Source organism: Ranitomeya imitator, chromosome 6 (assembly GCF_032444005.1).
Source record: "Ranitomeya imitator isolate aRanImi1 chromosome 6, aRanImi1.pri, whole genome shotgun sequence".
NCBI classification, from domain to species: Eukaryota; Metazoa; Chordata; class Amphibia; order Anura; family Dendrobatidae; genus Ranitomeya; species Ranitomeya imitator.
In genome coordinates this window covers 47,823,886-47,846,202 of record NC_091287.1, presented here as the reverse complement: position 1 = coordinate 47,846,202, position 22,317 = coordinate 47,823,886, and the positions used below count along the sequence as shown (strand labels likewise).

The 22,317-nt window shown below is 41.2% G+C and overlaps 1 protein-coding gene across 4 annotated transcripts in view; it reads left to right on the top strand.

The window, feature by feature from the left end:
- The window catches only part of MPP7 (MAGUK p55 scaffold protein 7), a 394,349-nt gene extending 376,655 nt beyond the window's left edge, over positions 1-17,694 (top strand). For 2 of the 4 annotated variants that reach the window (XM_069729627.1, XM_069729628.1), the window contains 2 exons: positions 5,862-6,005; positions 15,439-17,694. In XM_069729627.1, coding sequence (XP_069585728.1) covers positions 5,862-6,005; positions 15,439-15,618 — 324 coding nt within the window. In that variant the 3' untranslated portion in view covers positions 15,619-17,694. The remainder of the gene's footprint in view (positions 1-5,861; positions 6,006-15,438) is intronic. The other 2 variants (XM_069729630.1, XM_069729629.1) reach the window with 1 other exon arrangement.
- The last annotated feature ends 4,623 nt before the right edge of the window (positions 17,695-22,317 follow it).

Genomic DNA, 22,317 nt, shown 5'->3' with positions numbered 1-22,317 from the left:
TTGACCTAAATTTACCACTAACATGAAGCCCAATATGTCACGAAAAAACAATCTCAGAACCGCTAGGATCCGTTGAAGCGTTCCTGAGTTATTACCTCATAAAGGGACACTGGTCAGAATTGCAAAAAACGGCCAGGTCTTTAAGGTCAAAATAGGCTGGGTCATGAAGGGGTTAAACAGCTGTGATCGGTATTAATACCGATCATGACCATTACAGTAAGGTGTCAGCTATGAGATACAACTGACACCCACTGATACTGGTGCCGGCACCATCGTCATGCCGTACATGTATGTCAATTCCCTAAAAGTCACCTCCCGCTGCGCCGTACACGTCCGTTGAATGTCAGGAGGGAGGTTAAAAAAAATTAATCTCCATATTCCCCTACCACCAGCGGATTCAGGAACACGAGGAAAAGTCGCCCCCGCTCTGGCGCACTGTGCTTCGGCATGATGTCATTAAGGGGCATCGGGGCGCTCATCTCTCCGGCCTGCTCTCTGCTGTTTCAAGGATGTCTTGGGAGCTCCGATGCCCCGCGGGCCACAGTTGACAGCCTCAGGGGCCGCATGCTTCCTGACAGCTTTGTATTTGAGTCCCTTAATTTAGAGGAATGGTTTATAATAATGGTAGTGCAGTATTTAATGCTTTTTATTGTAAAGTTATTTAAAAAAAATACTGTAAAAAAAAAAAAGTAATAAGCAAATGGAAATGTAGCATTATAAAATAGACTGTTATAATGTTTTGGCATATGTATGGATGCATAATGTTTTTTTGCTCATACCCTGCACACCTTGCATTAGCTCATATGTGTCCTTCTTGGCTCTTTACATGATTTTTACTATTTTAGCTTGATGTTTATCCAACATAAAAAAGCATAAATGTGAGCAAGGAAATGTGTTCACAGCAAACTGAAAAAAGTTTATCTATTTCATGACTTTATTGCATCAGTTCTCTAAAGTTTTTGAGAGAAAAAATATATCTGGTATAATCCTACATCATTATATCTGTTCTATAAATGTCCTAAAATAGTGCTGGCAAAAAACTATAAAATGCAAGGGCTGGCAACCAAGATTATAATTGTATGCTCATGGAAAATAAGGAGAATATCGTGGGGGAATTGTGAGCGTAATTTACAGCGATGGCAATATATAGTAGATAAGGAAAATGAATAATATATCACAGAAATATATTTTTTTTTAATTTAGGGTGCGTTTAATACATGACATGTTAATGCGTTACATTTCGGCAGTGTGTGAAGCCATTGTCAAGAATAGATCGTATAGATGGTGGAAGTATATTTTTCCATATCCTACTTCATTTTTTTTTTTTTTTTTTTTTAAGCCTCTTCTAGTTTTTCTTACAAAAACTGCATTAAAATGCCATGTGTGAAAGCACATTTAAAGGGGTTATCTGTGGCAAGACTACCCCTTTAAGTAATGCGATTTAATAATAATTTTCATCCTTGATATATCCGAAGTTATTAATCTGTTAGACTGTGGTTCTGCTGACTTAGTAGATGAACGCCGTGTCCTGACCGGGCCAGATACTTGCGGGAAGAACTTGTCTTATTTTATCTCGGAAAGCAATATAGAGCGTTTTCTGGATTCTAGCTGCAGGTGACATGTTTTAGAAGAATTCACTCACTACATTTGTTTGACAAAGCCCTTGGGGTGGATGACCTCCGTCTCAGATTCACGAAACAATGAGTGTCCGTAAAGCTGCAGAAGCAAGCCTTCCAGCATTCCTCTCTCCTGTAACACTCCGCAGACACTTATGGTGGCTGAAAGGAGTTTTCACTCTCCATTTTTCAGCTTTATCTTCATCCCTAATGCACTTAAGCCGAGTATCGGATAATATTAATGTGCAGCAGGACGTAGGGTTCTTTTAAGGTGAATCACCTGAAATTTTGCGTTGCACATGGCTTATTTAACGGCTATTTTAGGAGGTCCCTATGGATTACTGTCACATGTGCAACATCGATTAGAACTGAAAGCTTGGTTTTCGAAAATGTAAGAAATTCTATGTTTACTGGACTCGCATATTACCATAACCTGCAGTGCAGTAACAAACTTTATTTATTTATTTTGTTGTTGTGACCCCCAGCATGTCCATGGTTCATAGTATCCTACCTGCACCTCAAAAACATCTCCGGAATATGCCCTTTTTTAAGGCCTGATTCAGATGTTTTGATGGTTTGCGTTTTTTTTTGCATACGTACACATCAGTGTATTGGATCCATTTTTACCATCAGTGTTTCATCCGCTTTTCTTGTATGTAAAAAAAAAAAAAAAAAAAAAAAATTTCACCTACCCATTAAACAAAAAACACTGGTGGTATCGGTGTGCTATTGTTTTTTTCATTGACCCATTCTTATCAGTGTGTGACTTGGATCCAAAATGGACCCTTTTTTATGTTTTAAAAGACCTTGGGTCGGCAAAAAACAAACAAACCGATGAACAGCCTATAGACTATAATAGGTAGTTTTCAAACGGGAGAAACAGATAAAACATGCACGTCTGAATGATTCCTGTGTAAAATCAAAAAATAATATTGTTCTTATTGACCTAATTAATTCTTGTTTTGATTACTGTGTAACTCATTACTAATTAGCCCAACCCTCATTAAATCTTCCCCTCTTCAATCCATCGTGAGTGCAGCAGCCAGGCTTATATTTCTTTCCAGCCATTACACCGATGCGTCCACCCTGTGCCAGCCTTTGCACTGGTTGCCAGTCTGCTACAGAATACAACATATAAACTTATCACGCTCACCCATAAATCTGTCCACAGTGCTGTACCTCCTTACATCTTCTCCTTCATCTGATTACCATACTACCTTTCCTCTACATTGTGAAAATTATCTATGATTAGCATTATCCCCCCCCCCCCCCCCCCCAATCCTAACCTCCCACTTTCATCTTGTGCTGCACCAGATCCTTAGAATTTGCTACACGAGACAATCAGGTTATTTTGCAATATCTACATCTGAGATTAAAATTCCTTATTCTGTCTTTCGGTGCGGGTCCTAGTGGTCGGACCCATCCAGTAAGTAAGTAAGTTATCACCCTGCAGATAGATGATAACTTATTTTCACCAAACAAGCTCTTTAAGGCCGGTTGGGTTTCTAGCGTTTTAGAAAGAAAAACTGGTTGATTTTTATTTTTTTGCAAAGCTCCAGCCCAGGGACATCAAGCAGCTCCTCTATCGGTCATCCTTCTGTCTTGCTCCGCGCTGCCTGTGAGCTCCAGTTCCCTGATTTTGCACTTACCTACACTTGCCCTTGTAGGAAATGTCCTGTGTGATCCAGACTGATCTCTTTATTCCATGTAAGAAGTTTTCGAGCAGCTACTCCATGAGAGCACACATGGGACACTGTTAATTTAGTCTTGCTAAGCCTTTATGGCCATTGTAGCACAATTCCTCAGTTTTATTATGCCCACCTGACTCCGCTAGTACAGGTCTCCGTGTGCTTACTCAGCAGCATCTCCGCTACTTGCCAAGGTTCTTGGATGAAGTTTTCGAAGTTAAATTATCATTTTCCAAAAAACTTTGTTCTCCTTGGGAAGTCCCCTTTAGAGCACAGTAAAAGTGTTCACCTAGGACTGTTACCGAGCCCTGCCGTCATGGCGGCTGTGGAGAACTTCCACGACCGTGTTCTCCTATATGCCTCTAGAAGGAGCAAGTTCTACTCCAAAACACGTTGCCATAACCTTTGTCAGCGCCTGAGACCCACCGCACTCCTCTCTCCTTTTATGTGTCTTCCTATAGGAACGAGAAGTGCAATAAAATAAACAAAAGACTATTGGAGACCACCAGAAAAAAAGAAGAAACACAGATGAAACTCTGACCACAAATACTGATGTATATTGTGCGAGAAAAAAACTGACCTCTGAATGAGCCCTTAGTGCGGACATTGCTGCTTTTTCCATGGCAGAGATGTCCCATTCAAAAGAACATGTCATGATGTATGGTATACTATGTGATATAACTTGGATCCAGAAAGGTATATGGCTGCTTCTCATAAGGCTCGGTGAAGACCATGTATTCTCCCATCCAGGAGAATCTGGTCAAATCACACACTAATTAAATCTCTGATCAGTGTCAGCATAGTGTGATCCAAAGAAAAAGTCTCCATCTTTTCCATTCTGTCAATCCGTGGAAATCTGATTGCATTCAGATGTCATCCGAGTGCAGTAGTTTTTTTCAAGGACTCATTGACTTGCATGGCCGAGTTCGATCCGAATATCTGATCAAACTTGGGTATTTAGTAAATTTTTTTTTCTTCTGAGTGGCTGTCCAAGGAAAAATCGGACGTGTGCACAGCCCCATAGAGTAACATGTTTGTCCGAGAGCGATCCGGTGTTTTGTTTGTTCACACCAAAAATACCGTTCTTGAGCCTTATTTCTTCACTTATTTGGAGAGGACATTCGGCTTGGGATTGTGTGCTTTCCTGCTGGACTTCTACTTTGGAGGAATTACCTGTCACTCAAACATAAAAAGCCAGGAGAGAATTTATAGACTTTTATTTCAGTGTTTTGTTGTTGTCAAAAATTAGCTCTTTTTATCACATGCCGTTTTTGCTCAGTATGTTACCATTCTTCTCTCCAGTCTTGCACCTTTTAAAATGTTGATGGGAAAACGGGCGAGGGTAGGTATGCAAAAAAAAATATTTTAATGATTAAAAAGCAAAACAAAGTTACAATCTCACTCCAATAAGGAAAGTCGAAAAAGTAGAAGACGCGTTAAACATCATGCGACATTTTGATAAATTTGGCGCTAATAACCGCGACACAACCAGCAAAACTGACTTCAAAAATTCCCCATTTATTTCCCAAATCTTCAGTCAAGAAGATTTTGGTTTGTGCACTATGACTTTTTTTTTTTTTTTGTACAGTGCAATCCTCTATGAAGGGATTTTGGGAATGCCCAAATCCAAAAAATTGTTATATTTGTCATTAGAAAAAGTTTTCTACAGAGCAGAACGTCTGTTCCAAAGATCTTCAGATTTCGGTCATTTAATTTCGTAGCTGAAGCCATTCAATAAGAAATCCCGTAGTTGGAACGGTCACTTTTTTCCTTTGGCTTTCCCGCGCCGGGCACTCTACAGGCAGCTTGTAACCTCTCAATGGTGGAGTATTCGAGGCCGTGCGCTGTTATTGTAGGATGCTTTCTTGACCTATTTTAATCAAATTCCATCTGAACACTTTTCTGCCAGAAGACAAACACTAGTTAAAGCAGAGTTGATACTCACCCTAAACAAACAGCCCGGGAAAAATGGGGCGACGGCGTCAGCTCGATGGAATCTATTTAGACTTTTTTTTTTTTTTTTTTTGCACCAAAAAAAAAAAAAAGTTAAAATTTCGAGGGTTTGCTGCCTTTAAAGTAACTTTCTGTCCAGGTATGACATCACTCCATATAGTTGAAAGGGGAATTATTAATAGACGGCAATGGAGGCTGACAGCGAACAAACTGACTTTGGGCTTAGTAAGAAATGAAAATATCCATTCCGTATGTTGACATAGGTCTGCTTGAAATATAATTGCCACCAAATTCAAAAAGCAGAGTGTAAGCTTTGGGCATAAACATGCCTACTGGCTGTGGTAAGTGTAGCGCCTGCCAAACTTATCAAACTTTCCAGGACTGGCAAAGCATGTGGAAATTAAAGCCTGCTAACCATAGGAATAACAGCCGATACAGTAAGTGTTTCTAAAGGAAATGTTAGCATACATATTCGAAAAATGTAATGTGTTTCCTATTACAAAATAGCTTTCTTCCAGACAGATATCATACTCTAATTTTTCTTTTTTTTTTTTTTTGTTTTGTTTCCCAATTTTTTTTTCTCTTACTTTACTCCCCCCCATAGAGCATAAAACACTTACGGACATATGAATTTAAACCTTTTGTAATATTCATCAAGCCGCCATCTATCGAACGCTTGAGGGAAACGAGGAAGAACGCCAAAGTAATCTCCAGCAAAGATGATCGGGCGTCATCAAAACTCTTCACAGTAAGTGTTCCCTAAGAGGGTCCTTGGGGATCTTTATCTGGTGTTTTTTTTTGGTTGTAAATATGGTTAATATATTAAAGCACTACTGTCGGTCAGAGCACTGCGGGGTAACGCTGTCAGCATGACCCCGCAGGTGTGAGTGTCGGTATAAAGCTTACCGCAGATCAGCAGGCTCATGAGACTACGGCTCCCATCAGGCTACGTCTGCTGTCACTAATAACAGTGACAGCAGGTGCCGCTGATGGGAGAAGTAGTATCCTCTGCCGGCACCTGCGCTCACAGTTGAAATAAAAAAAGTAAAATAATTACATACGCATTCACATAAAAATAAAAACCTTTATACACGCCTAACACCAAATCCCCGATGCCCTCGTCTCCTAGAAATAATGTAAAATAGCAAACCACCATATACTCACCTTTCCGCCATAGTCCACGTAATCCTGAGTGTCTCACGGCGATCTCATGTGAAGAACAGTCACATCGGGAGATATGACTGCTCTACCCGGCCGCGCCGGCGATACACTGACATCAGTTCCGATGCTCTCACTTACGGCACCGCTGCGTGAGAACTTTCCCACGCAGCAGTGATGCAGTAAGGGAGAGCTGATCAGCTGATTAACTCTCTCACGGCAGGTCAGTGATAACACTGCGGGAGCGATTACCTCCTGTCTTTGAGAGCAGTCACATCAGTGACTCGCAGAAATTTCTGCAAGCAAATACGAAATGTGCGCGCATAGCCTTAACCGAGAGATAAATGCTAAAATTAAGTAGAAGATAAGTATTACCCCCGCTGCTTGTCAACGTGCAACATTTTCAACATGTTCCTAAAACAATCTCCAAAGAATAAAGGGTTTTGGTCGTCATCTGTTCTGTTTTTAGCTTGGGATCATATGAAAAGGCAAGGCTTCGTTAACGAGTGGGACATAATATTTTTGTCCTTCAGAAGACATGGTAGAAGGGAGAGGCTCCTGCTGCAGGTAACATCCAGAAACATGACCACAGGGACAAAGATGGAGGAAATGTTTGTTTTTTTGGGAAACAATGAGAAAATTGTTTTTCCATTAGTATAAATTGCCGTATCAGAAGCAGTAGAATCAGGCAAATTTATTATTTTGCCTTTTTTAAGTGTGTTTTTCATGTTTAGTGATAATGTAAAAAGATTTTCTAGTAAACCAGTTTGACACCGTGTACACAGGAAGCTCCCAATCGGTGGGGTGGGGCGGGGTTATACAGGGCTCAGCATTTAGAGAACTGCTACACCTACAGCAGAGAAAACGGTGATTCTATCTAAACTGCACCAAGCAAAAGAATTGGCTGAATTATGCTAATGACACTTGGCTCAGAGTATGAGCAGAGTGTCATTTTACACTTCGTGACAGAAGTTAAGTCGCTTATCCATGTTATGTAAATAAAAGCTTATAACCTGACGTTAAATTCATCCATTGGTTGTATAAATTATTCTTTTTTAAAGCTGAAACCCTCCAAAATGTGGTTCAGGTTAAGAAAATAAATTGGCATCAATGCAGAAATTTTGATCAGTTAATGGACACAGAATGGTCAGATTTTGGCAAGACAAAAGTTTTGTCGCCTGGTCATATAATGCACCCAATCCTAGTTTACATCCTCACCTGTGCTCAGTAAATGATCGGTTAATTAGTGTGTGTATAAAAAGAAACCCAGCACCTCAGACCTTCACTTGAACTGCAACTTGAGCTCTGACAACATGCCAAAAATCCACCCTGTGACCAAAGCCTGGATTATCAAGAGGCTGACGACCAGACCACTGCAGAGGTGGCTGGCACCTTTAATGTGTCTCAGCGTCAAGTACAAAGAATTAAAAAAAGATTTGAAGAGATGTGTTTGACAAGCCCAGGTTCGGCAGACCCTGCAAGACAACTGCTCAGGAGGTACGTTTGTTGGTTAGAAAATCTATAGCAAGCCCCTCTTCCACTGCAGCAGAGCTCCAACAGGCCTGGTCACCTCAAGTCCCTGTGTCAACTAGAAGAGTTTGTAGGATTCTGTCTCGAAATGGCCTCCATGGTGGAATCAGTGCCCAGAAGCCAGCACTAAACAAGAGCCAAATAAAAAACTGTGTGGCATTTGCAAAGTCCCACAGCCTGCTAAACAGAGGGACGCTGGAAAAGTGGCAGAAGGTGGATTTCTCTGATGAATCTTCAGTAGGATTCCACCACAGCCGCCACAAATACTGCAGGAGACCTACTGGAGGATGCATGGATCCAAAATACACCCAGAAAACAGTTACATTTGGCGGTGGAAAGATCATGGTCTGGGGTTACATTCAGTATGGGGGTGTGCGAAACATTTGCAAGGTGGAAGGCAATATCAATAGCCTAAAATATCAAGAGGTATTAGCTACCTCTTATATTCCAAATCATAAAAGGGGTCAAATTCTGCAGCAGGATGGTGCTCCATCTCATACATCCATCTCTACAACAAAGTTCCTCCAGGCAAAAAAGATCAAGGTGCTCAAGGACTGGCCAGCCTAGTCCCCAGACATGAACATCTTTGAGCATGTTTGGGGTAGGATGAAAGAGGAAGCTTGGAAGACCAAACCAAAGAATCTAAATGAACTCTGGGAGGCATGTAAGACTGCATTCTTTGATATTCCGGAAGACTTCATTAATAAATTGTATGAATCATTGTTGAATCGCATGGATGCAGTCCTTCAAGCTCATGGAAGTCACACAAAATATTAAATATGACTCTAATAGCACCACAACTTCATTCACCAATGTTATGCCACATATATTTATATTTTAAGTTAATTATTTGTTTGAATATCACATTACTTTCTGTGGGCGACAAAACTTTTGTCTTGCCAAAATCTGACCATTCTGTGTCCATTAACTGATCAATATTTCTGCATTGATGCCAATTTATTTTCTTAACCTAAACCACATTTCAGAGGGTTTCAGCTTTCAAAAGAATAATTTATACAACCAATGGATGAATTTAACGTCCGGTTATAAGCTTTCATTTGCATAACATGGATAAGCGACATAACTTCTGTCAGGGAGTGTAGTGTGATCCGATTCTCTCACATGCGAGAATTGGAGCACAGGTGTGAAAAAGACCGAGAACTCGAGATCTTAATTTCTACCATCTCCTTCATTGTTTTAGTCCGCAGAGGTCGGAGTGCACTCGGATGACATCCGAGTGCAGTCTGATGTTTTACACACACCCACCCATAGACTTGTATAGGTGCATGTGATGCCAAATCCGGAGCCACTCAACTTTTTTTCTCATGCTGAATCATCATGAGAAGAAAGTTGCAGATCGGCACTACCCCATAGAATAATGCTATCCGATAAAGCAGGGTCTTTGGAAAACATCAAGCTCTCGGGTGCCATCATATGCATGTGTTTTCACTGACTGTTTCATATGAGAAGGTTGAGGAACCTTGATATTTTTTTTATTTTTTTTTTCATTCGAGAAAAAGACTGATGGTAAAAGCTGACCAAACTTTTTATGAAACTGATTTAAAAAAAAAAAAACAATGCTGAAACTCAGACTTCAGATGTTCAGGTCACAGAGGCCGCAGAGTTCTGCGCATTACCAGAAGAAAATGTGTTATTGTTTCATAAAAGTTTATTAACTTAAACGGTTTCAGGCCTGAAAATAATGGATCACATACAGCAAGTACCAAACCAAAGTCAACCTTCAATTCACTGGGTCCTGGTAGCAGAGAGGTTATGTAAATGGTCGTATATATTAATATGTATGTGCATACAGAATATTAATAACCCGGGGGTCGGGCGTATTCACATTCATAATATTAGGACTTGCAATAAATGAGCTACATAAACTTTTCCCAGGCAGCGATTTCATGATATTAATATTTTTAGTTGACGGAGCTGAGTTGCAGTACCGCATACAGCCCATGGACAGGTGAGGCGCTGTTTCTAGAAGAAAGCTATACCCATGGACACCTATAGAAAAAAATAATTGACCGAAAAACACAGTTGAGCAGCATCCTCCATGAACTCACACCCACTTTGCTTGGACAGTTAAACACAGTAGATTTTCTGTACAAAAAAAACAGCATTTAGGCCGCGTGCGCACGTTGCAGATTTGGTGAGTTTTTTAAATTTTTTTCCTTGCAAATTTTCTAAATAAACCAGAAGCGATCCTGATTCCAGCAAAGTGAATGAGATCCCTGAGGTCATACTTGAAATGTCCCGCTTTCTATTCATTTGCATTAGGCTATGTTCACTCGCGGTGTTTTTTCAGGGTTTTTTTTAATGCTTTTCTTATGCAAATTTTCAGCTGTGTCTTGGAGTACCAGCAAAGTCAGAGATTTCAGAAATCTCATGCACACACTTTTTTTTTTTTTTTGTCATCAGGATTTTGTGCCGTTGCTTGTTTTTTGTAGAATAGACTGTTTGGTGAAAAATTGCTGCATTTTTTGTGCCAAAACCTGATGAAGTAGAATCAGATTGATTTTGTTTTTTTGCGCTAAATTTTATCAGCATGCACAAAAGAAAAATGTAGCATTGCCAAAACGCACAAAAAAAGCAACAAAAACCAACGCTGAACAACCGCCCAGTGTGAACATCGCCTTGCGTGTCTCCATTTTTACTATCTCTCTGTTAGTTTTTCTCATATGCATAAAAAAACCTGATGGAAGTTTTTCCAGCTTCGCCAGTGTACAACGGATGCCATCCACGAGCTGACACCTTCCCTTCAATTGTCGAGATCCGTCATCAGAATGGGACATGTCTCCTTTGTGTCTTATGTAGACGACTTGTCAGTAAACGTCACTTTATTCCAGTCTCTCCCATACATATTATCATGTGGCGAAGACAGTAGATGCACACAGCTGCGCCATATTATTTGAATTCTTTAACTACTTCTTTTTTTAAGTAAGTTTGGGTTTGTTTTTTTTTTGTTTTTTTTGTTTTTGCTTATTTTCGCAGCTAAAAGGGCAGTACGGTGGCTCAGTGGGTAGCACTGCAGCCTTACAGCACTGGAGTCCTGGGTTCTAATCCCACCGTGGACAACATCTGCAAAGAGTTTGTATGTTCTCCCCGTGTTTACGTGGGTTTCCTCCAGGTTCTCCGGTTTCCTCCCACGTTCCAAAGACATACTGATAGGGAATGTAGATTGTGAGCCCCATCAGGGACAGTGATGATAATGTGTGCAAACTGTAAAGCGCTGCGGAATATGTTAGTGCTATATAAAAATAAAAGATTATTATTATTATTATAAAAAGTAAAACCAGATGTAAATCTGTCACACAGGACATTTATGGGACTGTTTAGAACTTGGGGTGTCAGGGAATATTTTGCACAGTATAGGCTCTCATATCATATGCTCCATCATACGCATAGTAATTAGTGATGAGCAAACGTGTTTGGATAAGGTGTTATCTCAGCATGCTCAGGTGCTAAACAAATGTCTCCGGTGTGCTTGAAAAGCATATTCAAGTCCCCCATTTTTTTGGACCACGCCGAAGACACTCGGTTAGCACCCGGGCATGCTCAGATAACACCTTATCCCAGCACGTTCGCTCATTACTAATAGTAATCTATGACTTTTATATTTGTTCTTTACAGGAACAATAAGTGATTCTGGCGTGAACTATTTATGAAGCTGGAGAGCGGTCGATGAATGAGCCGGTGTTGTATGCACAAGCTTTAGTATTCGCTTATTTCTTTTACTCTACAAACTCCGCTAATAAATAGTGCGGGCACTCAGATCGTTATAAATCCAGCCATGCCTCAGTGGAATTCCTCATCTGTAGCCATTTCCTCCGGAGTCTCCTCGTTCTCTGACCGCTAGTTTGTCCATGCAAATCATCCCTTTATTGGTTTGAGCTGTTAGTAAACACAGGGCGATGCCAGAAATGTGCACTTGTTCAGCTCGGTTAGCGGAGGACGCGCTGATATAAAGGACATCCACTGCTCATTACCCTGTGGTCTCTTCTGTTTCTGCTTGTGCATTCAGCGTAATTGACTTTAAACATAGAGGGGGGATGTCACATGTGAACACTGCCATGTGGAGTCTGCTGTAATGAGAAGCAGGACCCTAGAAGCCGTGTGGCTGGCGGTGCCCCAGATCTGGCAGAACGTATCCTGTGTTCTGAGATGCCCTCTGCTGAGGCCGTCTCACTGGAATCTATTGGTCTAATCGTAGGGTAGCTCCTCACAATTTAGCTTTCTGGACCCCTGGCTGTATGACATAAAGGGGATGGGATATTGGAGAGGTTTTGGTTGCTGCACCTTTGTGCCACCCATCTATGACCATTACTGCAATTAGGCTCGGACTGGCCCACCGGTGAGCAGGGGAATTCCCCGGTGGGCCCTTGTGAAGAAGTGCTAATACACTTCATACACTGTTTACAGAAAAAAGACATCATCTGTGTCTCCCCTTTTCCTCCTAGTTTGTAAGCTTGCGAGCAGGGCCCTCATTCCTCCTGGTATCTGTTTTGAACTGTATTTCTGTTATGCTGTAATGTCTATTGTCTGTACAAGTCCCCTCTATAATTTGTAAAGCGCTGCGGAATATGTTGGTGCTATATAAATAAAAATTATTATTATCTTATACAAATTATTCAGTTTAAGATTATATTAAAGCACAAAAAAAGTGTACTAAAGTAAGGTTATATTCCTTGTAGTGGACTCCTAGAGTCAATGTCACCCCAGTCCGGCACTGGCTGCAGGTGTAGATTTTGTTCTCTGCATTGCAAAGTACTCAGCAGCATAATGAGCATGCACACTTTGAATTTCACACAGAATTTTTTTTACTACACGTGTTTTTGAGAACCCCATCCACCGACATTGTACTTGCTATCGCTAATTGTGCACCGAAAATCTGCAACAATTCCGCCACATCTGAGCTCCACCATTACCTTTTGGAGCCATGTCACCCCTTAATGTAAAAGTGCATCATGGGTCTCAGGTAGTGAAGGAATCTTAACCTACCATTACATCAAGGAGGTCTGATAGGCACAATGGGTGGGACAGCTGTAATATACAGATACAATCTCGCCCCCAAAATGCTGTACTTAGGGGAAACTCAGGTCCCGGCCGTTAACCAGTTCAGTGCTGAAATCAAATCTAATCATGGCCATGTACATGGAGGAATATTATGGACACCACTAGTGACAAAGGTTGTCCCCCAGAATTAACTTTGGGCCAATGCCTTTCAAAGTTAAAATCCTAAATATTTGCAAATGCACTTAAAGTGGCATGTAATAGTTTCCGCACCCCTGGTCAAAATTACTGTTATTATTAACAGTTAAGCAAGTTGAAGATGAGATGATCTCTAAAAGGCCTAAAGTTAAAGATGACACATTTCCTTTGTATTTTAGGCAAAAATATATATTTATTTTCATATTTTACATTTAAAAAAAATTACAAAAAAGGAAAATGGGCCAATGCAAAAGTTTGGGCACCCTGCATGGTTAGTTCCTAGTAGCATTTTTTTTTTTTGCAAGTATCACAGCTTGTAAACGCTTTTTGTAGGTAAGAGTCTTTCAATTCTTGTTTGAGGGATTTTCATCCATTCTTCCTTGGAAAATTCCTCCAGTTCTGTTAGATTCCCGGGTCGTCTTGCATGCACTGCTATGTTGAGGTCTAGCCACAGATATTCAACGGTCTTCAGATCAGGAGACTGTGAGGGCCATTTTTAAACCTTTATCTTGCACCTTTTCAGGCCATCTGTTGTGGATTTTGATGTGTTTAGAATCATCCATTTGTAGAAGCCATCCTCTTCCTCTTTTCAACTTCAGGTTTTTTTTTACAGATGGTGTTATGTTTGCATCAAGAATTTGTTGAAATTTCTTTAAATCTATTCTTCATTGGCTGCAACATAACCCCAAAGCATGAGTGACCCACCCCCATGCTTAATGGTTGGCGAGATGTTCTTTTCCTGAAATTCTGTGCCCTGTTTTTCTCCACTCATACCTTTGATCATTGTGGCCAAAGAATTCTATTTTAAACTCCTCGGTCCACAGAACTTGTTTCCAAAATGCATCAGGCTTGTTTAGATTTTCTTTTGCATACTTCTACCGCTGAATTTTATGGTATGGACTCGGGAAAGGTTTTCTTCTGATGACTCTTCCATGAAGGCCATATTTGTACAGGTATCTATGAACAGCTGGACAATGTGAGTCTGCTAAATGTTTTTGAAGGTGTTTTGCATTTAAGTGAGGGTATTGATTTCCCTCTCTAGCAATCGTACAAGCAGCTCTCACTGAAATGTAACTTGTTCTTCCAGACCTTATCTTGACCTCCACTGTTCCTGTTAACTGCCATTTCTTAATTACATTACAAACTGAGGAAAGGGCAACTTGAAACCGCTTTGCTGTCTTCTTATAGCCTTCTCCTGCTTTGTGGGCCTCCACCATTTTCAGAGTACTAGGCTGTTGTTTAGTAGAACCCATGACTGCTGTTTTTTTGACACAAGGTTAGAGGAGGTTGGGTTTTTATAAATCTGTGAAATTTGCCTCTCCTGGCCTTTCCTAACAATGATAGGTGAACAAGCCATAACCGTAACAGGCTACCGGTAATTAAGGTCTGAAACCTTGGTCAAAGTTATCTGAGCACACAAATTACTAATGGTGCCAACATTTTTGCATCTGTCCATTTTCCTTTTTGTAAGTTTTAAAATGGAAAAGATAAAAATATATTTTTGTTTTTTGCCTAAAATACAAAGGAAATGTGTCATCTTTAACTTGGGGCCTTTTAGAGATCATTTCATCTTCAACTTACTGTTCACAATAACAGTGATTTTTTTTTTACCAAGGGTGCCCAAGCTTTTACATGCACTGAATGTTCAAAAAAACGGACTGTTTTTCATTTCCCTAAATATCCCTTTCCAACTTTGTTTACCTTCTGTTACTACTGGACATGTCTTCCATTAGTTTTTTGTTCTGTGGTCGAGCATGTGCAGTCCTTTCTCGCTATTCCCGAACTTAGCGTATTTCTCTGGACAGGACTGTCTGCTCAATGTGATAGCAGCACAAAGGGGTGATGAACTTTAAGAAAAAAAACAGGGAAGATCAGCACAAGGAAGATTATTATAGCATGGTGGTGTCTGTTTCCACCATGCTTTAAGGTCATAGTTTTGGGTTAAAAAGAGAAATATTGTGGATTAATGTAATGAAATAAATGATTATATGGTAAATGCAAAAACTTGATTTGTCTACTAATCCCGGCCAGCTTCAGTGCAGTGCTTACAATCTAGACCGCAGAGGTGGTCGGTCTCCTAGACAACAATCTGTAAACAAGAGGAAAAAAAAAAAAAAAATGTTTGTGTTTCTTTAGCCCCAAAATGACTTATTCCTGAAGGGGTTAAAAACTTTTCATACTTAAAATATCTGTGTACATGACCCTGGAATGTATTTATCTTATTGATTATTTTTTTCCTGTCTCACACTCTCTTCTTTTCTTTTTTTCCCCCTCCCCAGGACGAAGATTTCGATGAAATGATCAGGTCGGCACAAATCATGGAAGTTCAGTATGGTCACTACTTTGACAAAATCATCATAAATGACGACCTCGCCACAGCGTACAATGAACTGAAATCCACCCTGGACAGGCTGGAGAAAGACAGCTTCTGGGCACCAGTGAGCTGGCTCCATTCTTGAGCACCCTCCCCCGAGGAATGGCACAAATATTTTTTTATTTTGCGTTATTTTTTTATCGCTCGTCCTACGGTGGGATTCTCACCCGGTTGAATTTGTTTTTAGCCCTCATTTGATTTTGTTCTCAGACGCGTGACAGAATGGAGGGCAGCTGGTTTCTTTTCATGTATGTGAAGATCGGGTCTAGCCGTACGTCGGCGCGTAGAGTGTGATCTGTGTGCCGCGCCGGGACAACGAAGTAGGGGCGGCCATTGTATGAGCGGCAAGTAGCCAACCTGAGACTCCGTGACCTGCTCAGCGGGGGGGGATAATCATCTAGCATGTGACACTACTGTGTGCCGAGAATAATACTACATTTTATTTATTAGGATAGACTTGAAAAAGTTGTTCAGGATTGGAAAAACATGGCTGCCTTCTTCCAGAAACAGCGCCATGCTTTTTCAGCAGACTGCGATGGGTACTGCTGCTCCGTTCCATTAACGTAGATGAGACTGAGTTGCAGTACCAGACACGACCTATGAACAGGTGTGGCAGTGTTTTGGAAGGAGGGATATATATATTTTTTTATCATGGTGACTGAGTCAATAACACTGTAAAGGGTAAGGTTATTGAGAATGAGCTTGGATGTATATTATGTCTGATTTTTTTTTTTTTTTTTTTGCACTGCTGGCACTATGGTTTCTCATTTATTTATGGGTCGTCATTATTTTCTGAGTACACAGCTAAATGAACGTGGCTCACACACTGGAATTCTGGGTTCTTACATAACTATTCGTGATGAGCGAGGGTAACGCCTTATTCGAGTACGTTCGCTCATCACTAATAACTATTCGTGTACGGTTTACAACCCAATCTTACCTTACTATATCACTCAGTGAAGCACTGCCAGGTCAGGGGGCTGTGTGCCTCGTTAGCAATGTGACTGATTGGTATAGGGCGGGTGCTCCATTTTGCACTGGTTTTTATAAAGCCATAGGCCTCTTCTCAGTAGGCCCAGTGCCCTTCTCCCCAATGTAAAGCTATTTGAAGGATAAGGCTGGCCCACCATGAGATCCTTCAGTGGGCTTAGGGAGATTTCTCAATGATTAGAAAAACATGGCCGATTTCTTCCAAAAAAAACAGCGCCACCCCTGTCCACAGGTTGTGTGTGGTATTACAGCTTAGCCCTATTTACTTTTAGTGCAATACCATACACAACCTGTTTTTCGGGGTGAATAAAGCAGCCATGTTTTACTAATACTGGACAAGCTATTTAAAGCGGTTGTCCGACATGACTTGGGCATTGGAAGGTGAGCATTGCGGATGACGTCCATCTCCCACATACCTACCCGGAAACATGAAGTATTCCAGGCAAGCATGTGGAGACCACTAACCTCACGATGTGGAAGCGAGCCAAGCTAGACGACGCCATTAAAAGGCTCATCCAGGATTACAAAAACATGGCTGTACTCTTCCAAAAATGACGCCGTATCTAAAGGTTGAATACGGTACTGCATCAGGTCTAAGGAAGTAAATGGGGCTGCACTGCAATACCACAAACAACCAGTAGACTGGGGGGGAGCTGTTTTTGGAAGACCCGTGTTTTTTCTAATCCTGGAAACCACTTTAAGGTTTTATGATATCACATCAGGACTAACGGAATCCCGCAGAAGACAGTCTGGCAGATCACTTGCTTCTGGTATTACACATGTAATTAGTCCTTCGTGATAATGTTTTGTGTGTGGCAGGATTTACGATGGAGTAAAGTATAGACATGCGCATGATCCTGTAGGCTGGTGGGCTTCAGGGACCCCTGTCTGTAGATGATATCAACGATATGGCTCCCAGCTGTCGTAATATAGGGGTGCGACCTTTGGGGCTGCCTTCTATAGCAGGGTGGATTATATTAGTCCTCATTTCTCAAAAATATATTTTTTTTTATACATCGATAACTTTTATTTTAGGGACTTATTAGGTCTATGAGCACGACTGAATATTTACACGATCACTACCAAAATCACTAATCTCGCAAAGGTGTCTACATGCCCACCAATAAACAGTGAGGTATAGAATATTCTATTTTGTTAATCATAGTACATTAAAAAAAAGAAATGTCACATAATTCCTATTTATTACACGGAGTACCTGACCCTAGACTGGGTCATGAAAAGTTTAGTTTTGAAAACTGGTTGCCATGGGAAACAGAACCACAATGGTCATTTTTTCTTTTTATCAAATGTGTTGTTGACCCTAGCAATCAATCAAAGCTCAGCTTTCTTTTTATAAACAGCTCTTGTAAAATGAAAGCTGAACCGTGACTGGTTGCTATGGACAACAAATATATTTTTTTCCTTCCACACAGTTTTAATAAATTTGTCTGGGTGCTACAGGAAACAATGCCCGTTTTTCTGCACCCCGGTAACGACCAGTCTTTCTTCCCCAGTGACCTATATACAATACAAGATGGCTGCCTCCTGCTTCTTAAGTATGCTCCCTTTAAATGACAAGACAGCAATTCTTTTTTTTTTTAATTCCTAAATGACACAGAATAATAATGCCATCACCCTGACTCCTGGAGATGGAGCCTCTTCCAAGATGTCCGCCCGTATTTACACCTCACTGTGGTCGGCCCGCACAGTTGTTTCTGTAGATCCTTTCAGCAGGTGTCTACAGTTCTCGTCACACGTGGTACCACTGATGGTCTGGGACACATGTATATAGAAGGGAATCGGGACAATCATTTTGCAGGGAAATCTTCCTGTGTCTTACTATCGAATATCAGACGATTAAGCCGCCATTTACTGCTCGCTGTCGTGTATAAGCGGATATTTACCAGAGATATCATCATAACATTCCGTGTATATAGGCGCTGTCCGAGGGTCCGCGATGTGCAAGCGGTGCATTCACCGCTCTGTTTTATCACCTCCATTGCTCTTCTACTGGGGGGCTTAGGGTAAACGATGTTCTTTAGGGAATGAACAATCATAAAATTCCATGTATATTTACGCCCACCTTTTCGGTTGTCTGTAGGTTAGAGAAGACGGGTTAGATGGAAGACAGTAACGCATGACTTCAGGACCAACTATACATGGAGTGTCTATGGTCTCAATGGGGTCTCCAACTACTGCTGTGACAATTTCTGCAGAAAATCAATAAAGCCACCTACATGCTTTATTTTTTTTTATCCCAGTCATATGTTGGAGGTTAACGGATTTTCTGCTACTATTTTAGTGATTGCCTTTTTTCAGATTAATGGGGAGGCAGACGTCACCTTAGATATTGTCATTAATATGACATCATTATCTGATATTGTTATAAGCAGGAAGATGTAAAACAAATATATACCGCGTAACGGTCATTCCCAAGTACTGCAGATCGTCTCTTAATGAGGTCAATAGGAGCTGATCTGCAGCATCACGAGTGGCCACCAAACAGTTTGTTTCTCTCCATACACTGTCTTCTACCGGCGCAGCTCATGGCCTCCACCAATCTGATATTCACTATCTATCCTTACTATAGGTCCTGCACGCTCCACCTTCTGCCTCGGGAAATACACCACTATTTGGGTTGTGTGCGGAAAGATTCACACTGGGACAGTGGAGGAATTTTACTGAGCATGTGTGGAGAAATTCTGCATGGTTTGAGCTACACATGCTCAGTTTAAACGTGGCCATACACATTACATAGAAGTAGGTTGATGGGCGAGCCAGCATTATAATAATAATAATAATTTTTATTTATATAGCGCCAACATATTCCGCAGCGCTTTGAACGCACAATCATTACACTGATGCCACCGCACATTTTAGTCCATATTGCCCCTTACAGTCATTCAAACTTGCCGTCCATGTTCGGTGACACCGGGCAAAAAGGTAATCTGGCGAGACTATCTGAACTGGATCCAATGAGCAATACCAATGTTGGCTGTGTACTGACTCTGTATGACCCCCCACAAGGGCCGAAGCAATGAAAATCCCAAGGCACCAGAGAGCTTGTATAGGGATAACATTTAGCTTTTATTCCATCCTTAAAACCACAAAATTAATATAAAAAATGAGGTAGACAATGCAACGTTTTGGCTATAGTAGGCCTTCATCAAACCAGAAATACAAATGTTTATGGCTGAATTTTATCATGTATTTCTAGCTTGATAAAGGCCTACAATAGCCGAATTGTCGCATCGTCTGCCTCATTTTTGTATATTCGTTATGGGATTTTAAGGATGGAAGAAAAGCTCCGTTTTAGCCCTTTACAAACTGTCTGGATCCTCAGAAGTTTTGAGACTATCTGGCGAGAGAATCAAACGTGGCCGACTTCCTTTCGGACTATGATGATCTGTGACTGGTCAGCTAAAAAGATTGTTTATTCAATTGTACCAGTTAATTTCTTCCATTTTCATCAACCTTAGTCCAATGTGTATGGACACATTAGGTGTGAGCATTTCCAGGAGCCCTTGGACGTGACGTCAATGACGATCCGTAAACTGCTGCAACCGGTGGTGATCCCAGGCACAACATCAGGTGGGACGTCACTGGAAGACCCACAAGATAATCAGGAAAAAGAAGGATTTTATTAGGTTAAGGGTTGAGTAAAGTCTTGTTTATTTGGTCTGGCAAAACTACTTTAACTAGGGATAAATAGGTCAGCACAGGAGTAGTACAAAACAAAACATTGTGAATCAAGTTTTATTGCAAATTTGATTTTTTATTTTATTTTAAATTATTGGAACAGTAGAAAAATATTGTATTAATCGGCACCTGAATGAGAGAGCGCTGGGACAGTGCACGCTTTATAATATATATATCGCAAGACTGAATAGATGGAACTACTGTGACCTCTGACTACACTGGAAACCCTATTTAGATGCCTACACGCTGCATGGTCACCAGATATTGCGCTGCTCTCAGGCACCATTTTATAACTGTATAATTTATAGCCTATAAATAGCAAAAAAAAAACTGTGAATTTTCAGGTTCTATATGGTGCTTCCATGTACTTCACCCAGGATCAATGCCTGCGCCGTCTGTATAAGTAACGTCCTATGCAGGCTTGAGAAGTGTAGTGCCCAATTTAGGCCGGAGTCACACTACAGCGAGATACGGCCGAGTCTCGCAGGTTAAAACCAAGGTCTGGCACCGGCACTCCGGAGCGGAGCGTGCGGCTCCATGTACTGCTATGCAGCCGCACGCTCCGCTCTGGAGTGCCGGTGCCAGAGCTTGGTTTTAACCTGCGAGACTCGGCCGTATCTCGCTGTGTGTGATCCCGGCCTTAGTAAGACTCTCCTCCTTCTGCTCAGTACAGTGTCTCATTGGCATCAGGTTGTTACATTAGACAGTCGCCAACCAAATGTTCACTCTCAATACACATGCACACTCAGCATGGCCATGCAAGCATATGTTCTGTATAGGGGGAGTTGAGTACGCGGCTTCTAGGCCCATCTGGTGGCAGCTGATCTCACAAGACTTGGCAGGTGAGATCCCACTACCTGATCCATATCTTCTCAGCAGCTTTTTTTTTTTTTTAAAGAGAAAGGAGGACCCACACACACACCTAAATTAATCAACCTGTCTTTTTTGACTGCAGGAGTTTGTTATATAATGTTAAAGGCCGTCTTAAAGGGGTTGTCCACTACTGGTCAAACCTTTGAATGCTCCCAATGCGCTGAATAAAGTAATAAAAAAAAGCATACATCTCTCCCAGGCCGACTCCGTTCTGAGTGCTACTTCTCTCGGTGATCATGACTGGGAGAACTATGAATGCTGGAGCCCGCCAGCGGGCTCATGTGCCAAAAACCAGGTCATGAGATCTCTGGAAGAGCAAAGAGGTCAGCATGCTTTTTTTTTTCTTAGTTAAGTCATCTCAATCAGGGCTTTGATAAGGGGTTGTCCAGTAGTGAGCCATCCCGTTGTCCAGTAGTGAGCCATCCCTTTGTCCCCCAATACATTTGATGCAGTGAAGGTTTGTTTCTAGCACTTAATACTTGTAACGTATTTTTTTTGCTTGCATTGTCTCCATTGATATCGTCTCATGTTCCAGCCCCCAAAGAAATCAAATTCCTATTTTGTCCTATTGGAAACATAACACAATTTGGGGGCAAAGTGGACCCTTTCTTAGAATACAGTGAAGTCTAGTGTTTATGGCTCCGATTACTGCGAGCTTACTAATTCACGAGAATCCGGTGAGGTCATTAAAGACATCACATTTTCATCAGGTCAAATTTACATGTTCGTGTTGAGCAAAGAGATTCACAGGACTTGGGTTCGAAGTCCATGTCGGTACTCCATGGTAGCTGAACCAGGGCAGTATAAATTTGAATGCCGACATCCTTGTGATTATTAGGCCCCTGCGAAGTCATGACCTATGTATCGGGGGTCCAGTGATCATGAGATGATGCTGAGTCAGGGTACTGTGAATCTTTTGTTCAACACTAGTATTTTTGTCACTCTGCAGTGAGTGACTGGTTTGCATAGTGTTGTGATATTTTATGTGTGTAACAAAAATGCAGGGGAAACTGGAATATTAAAGAATCTTTGAAGCCTAGTCAGATGAAGGGTTAAGTTGTGACTGCATTGGAGGGGCGGCATTGTGCACCCTGTCACACTGCCACATCCTCGCAGCAAGTTTATTTACAGAATGAAACATCTCACATGTTTATCTCTTAACATGGAAAAAACGTGTAATGTCCTAAATGAAACTGGAGGTGTTTTAGAGCTGAAAGACTAA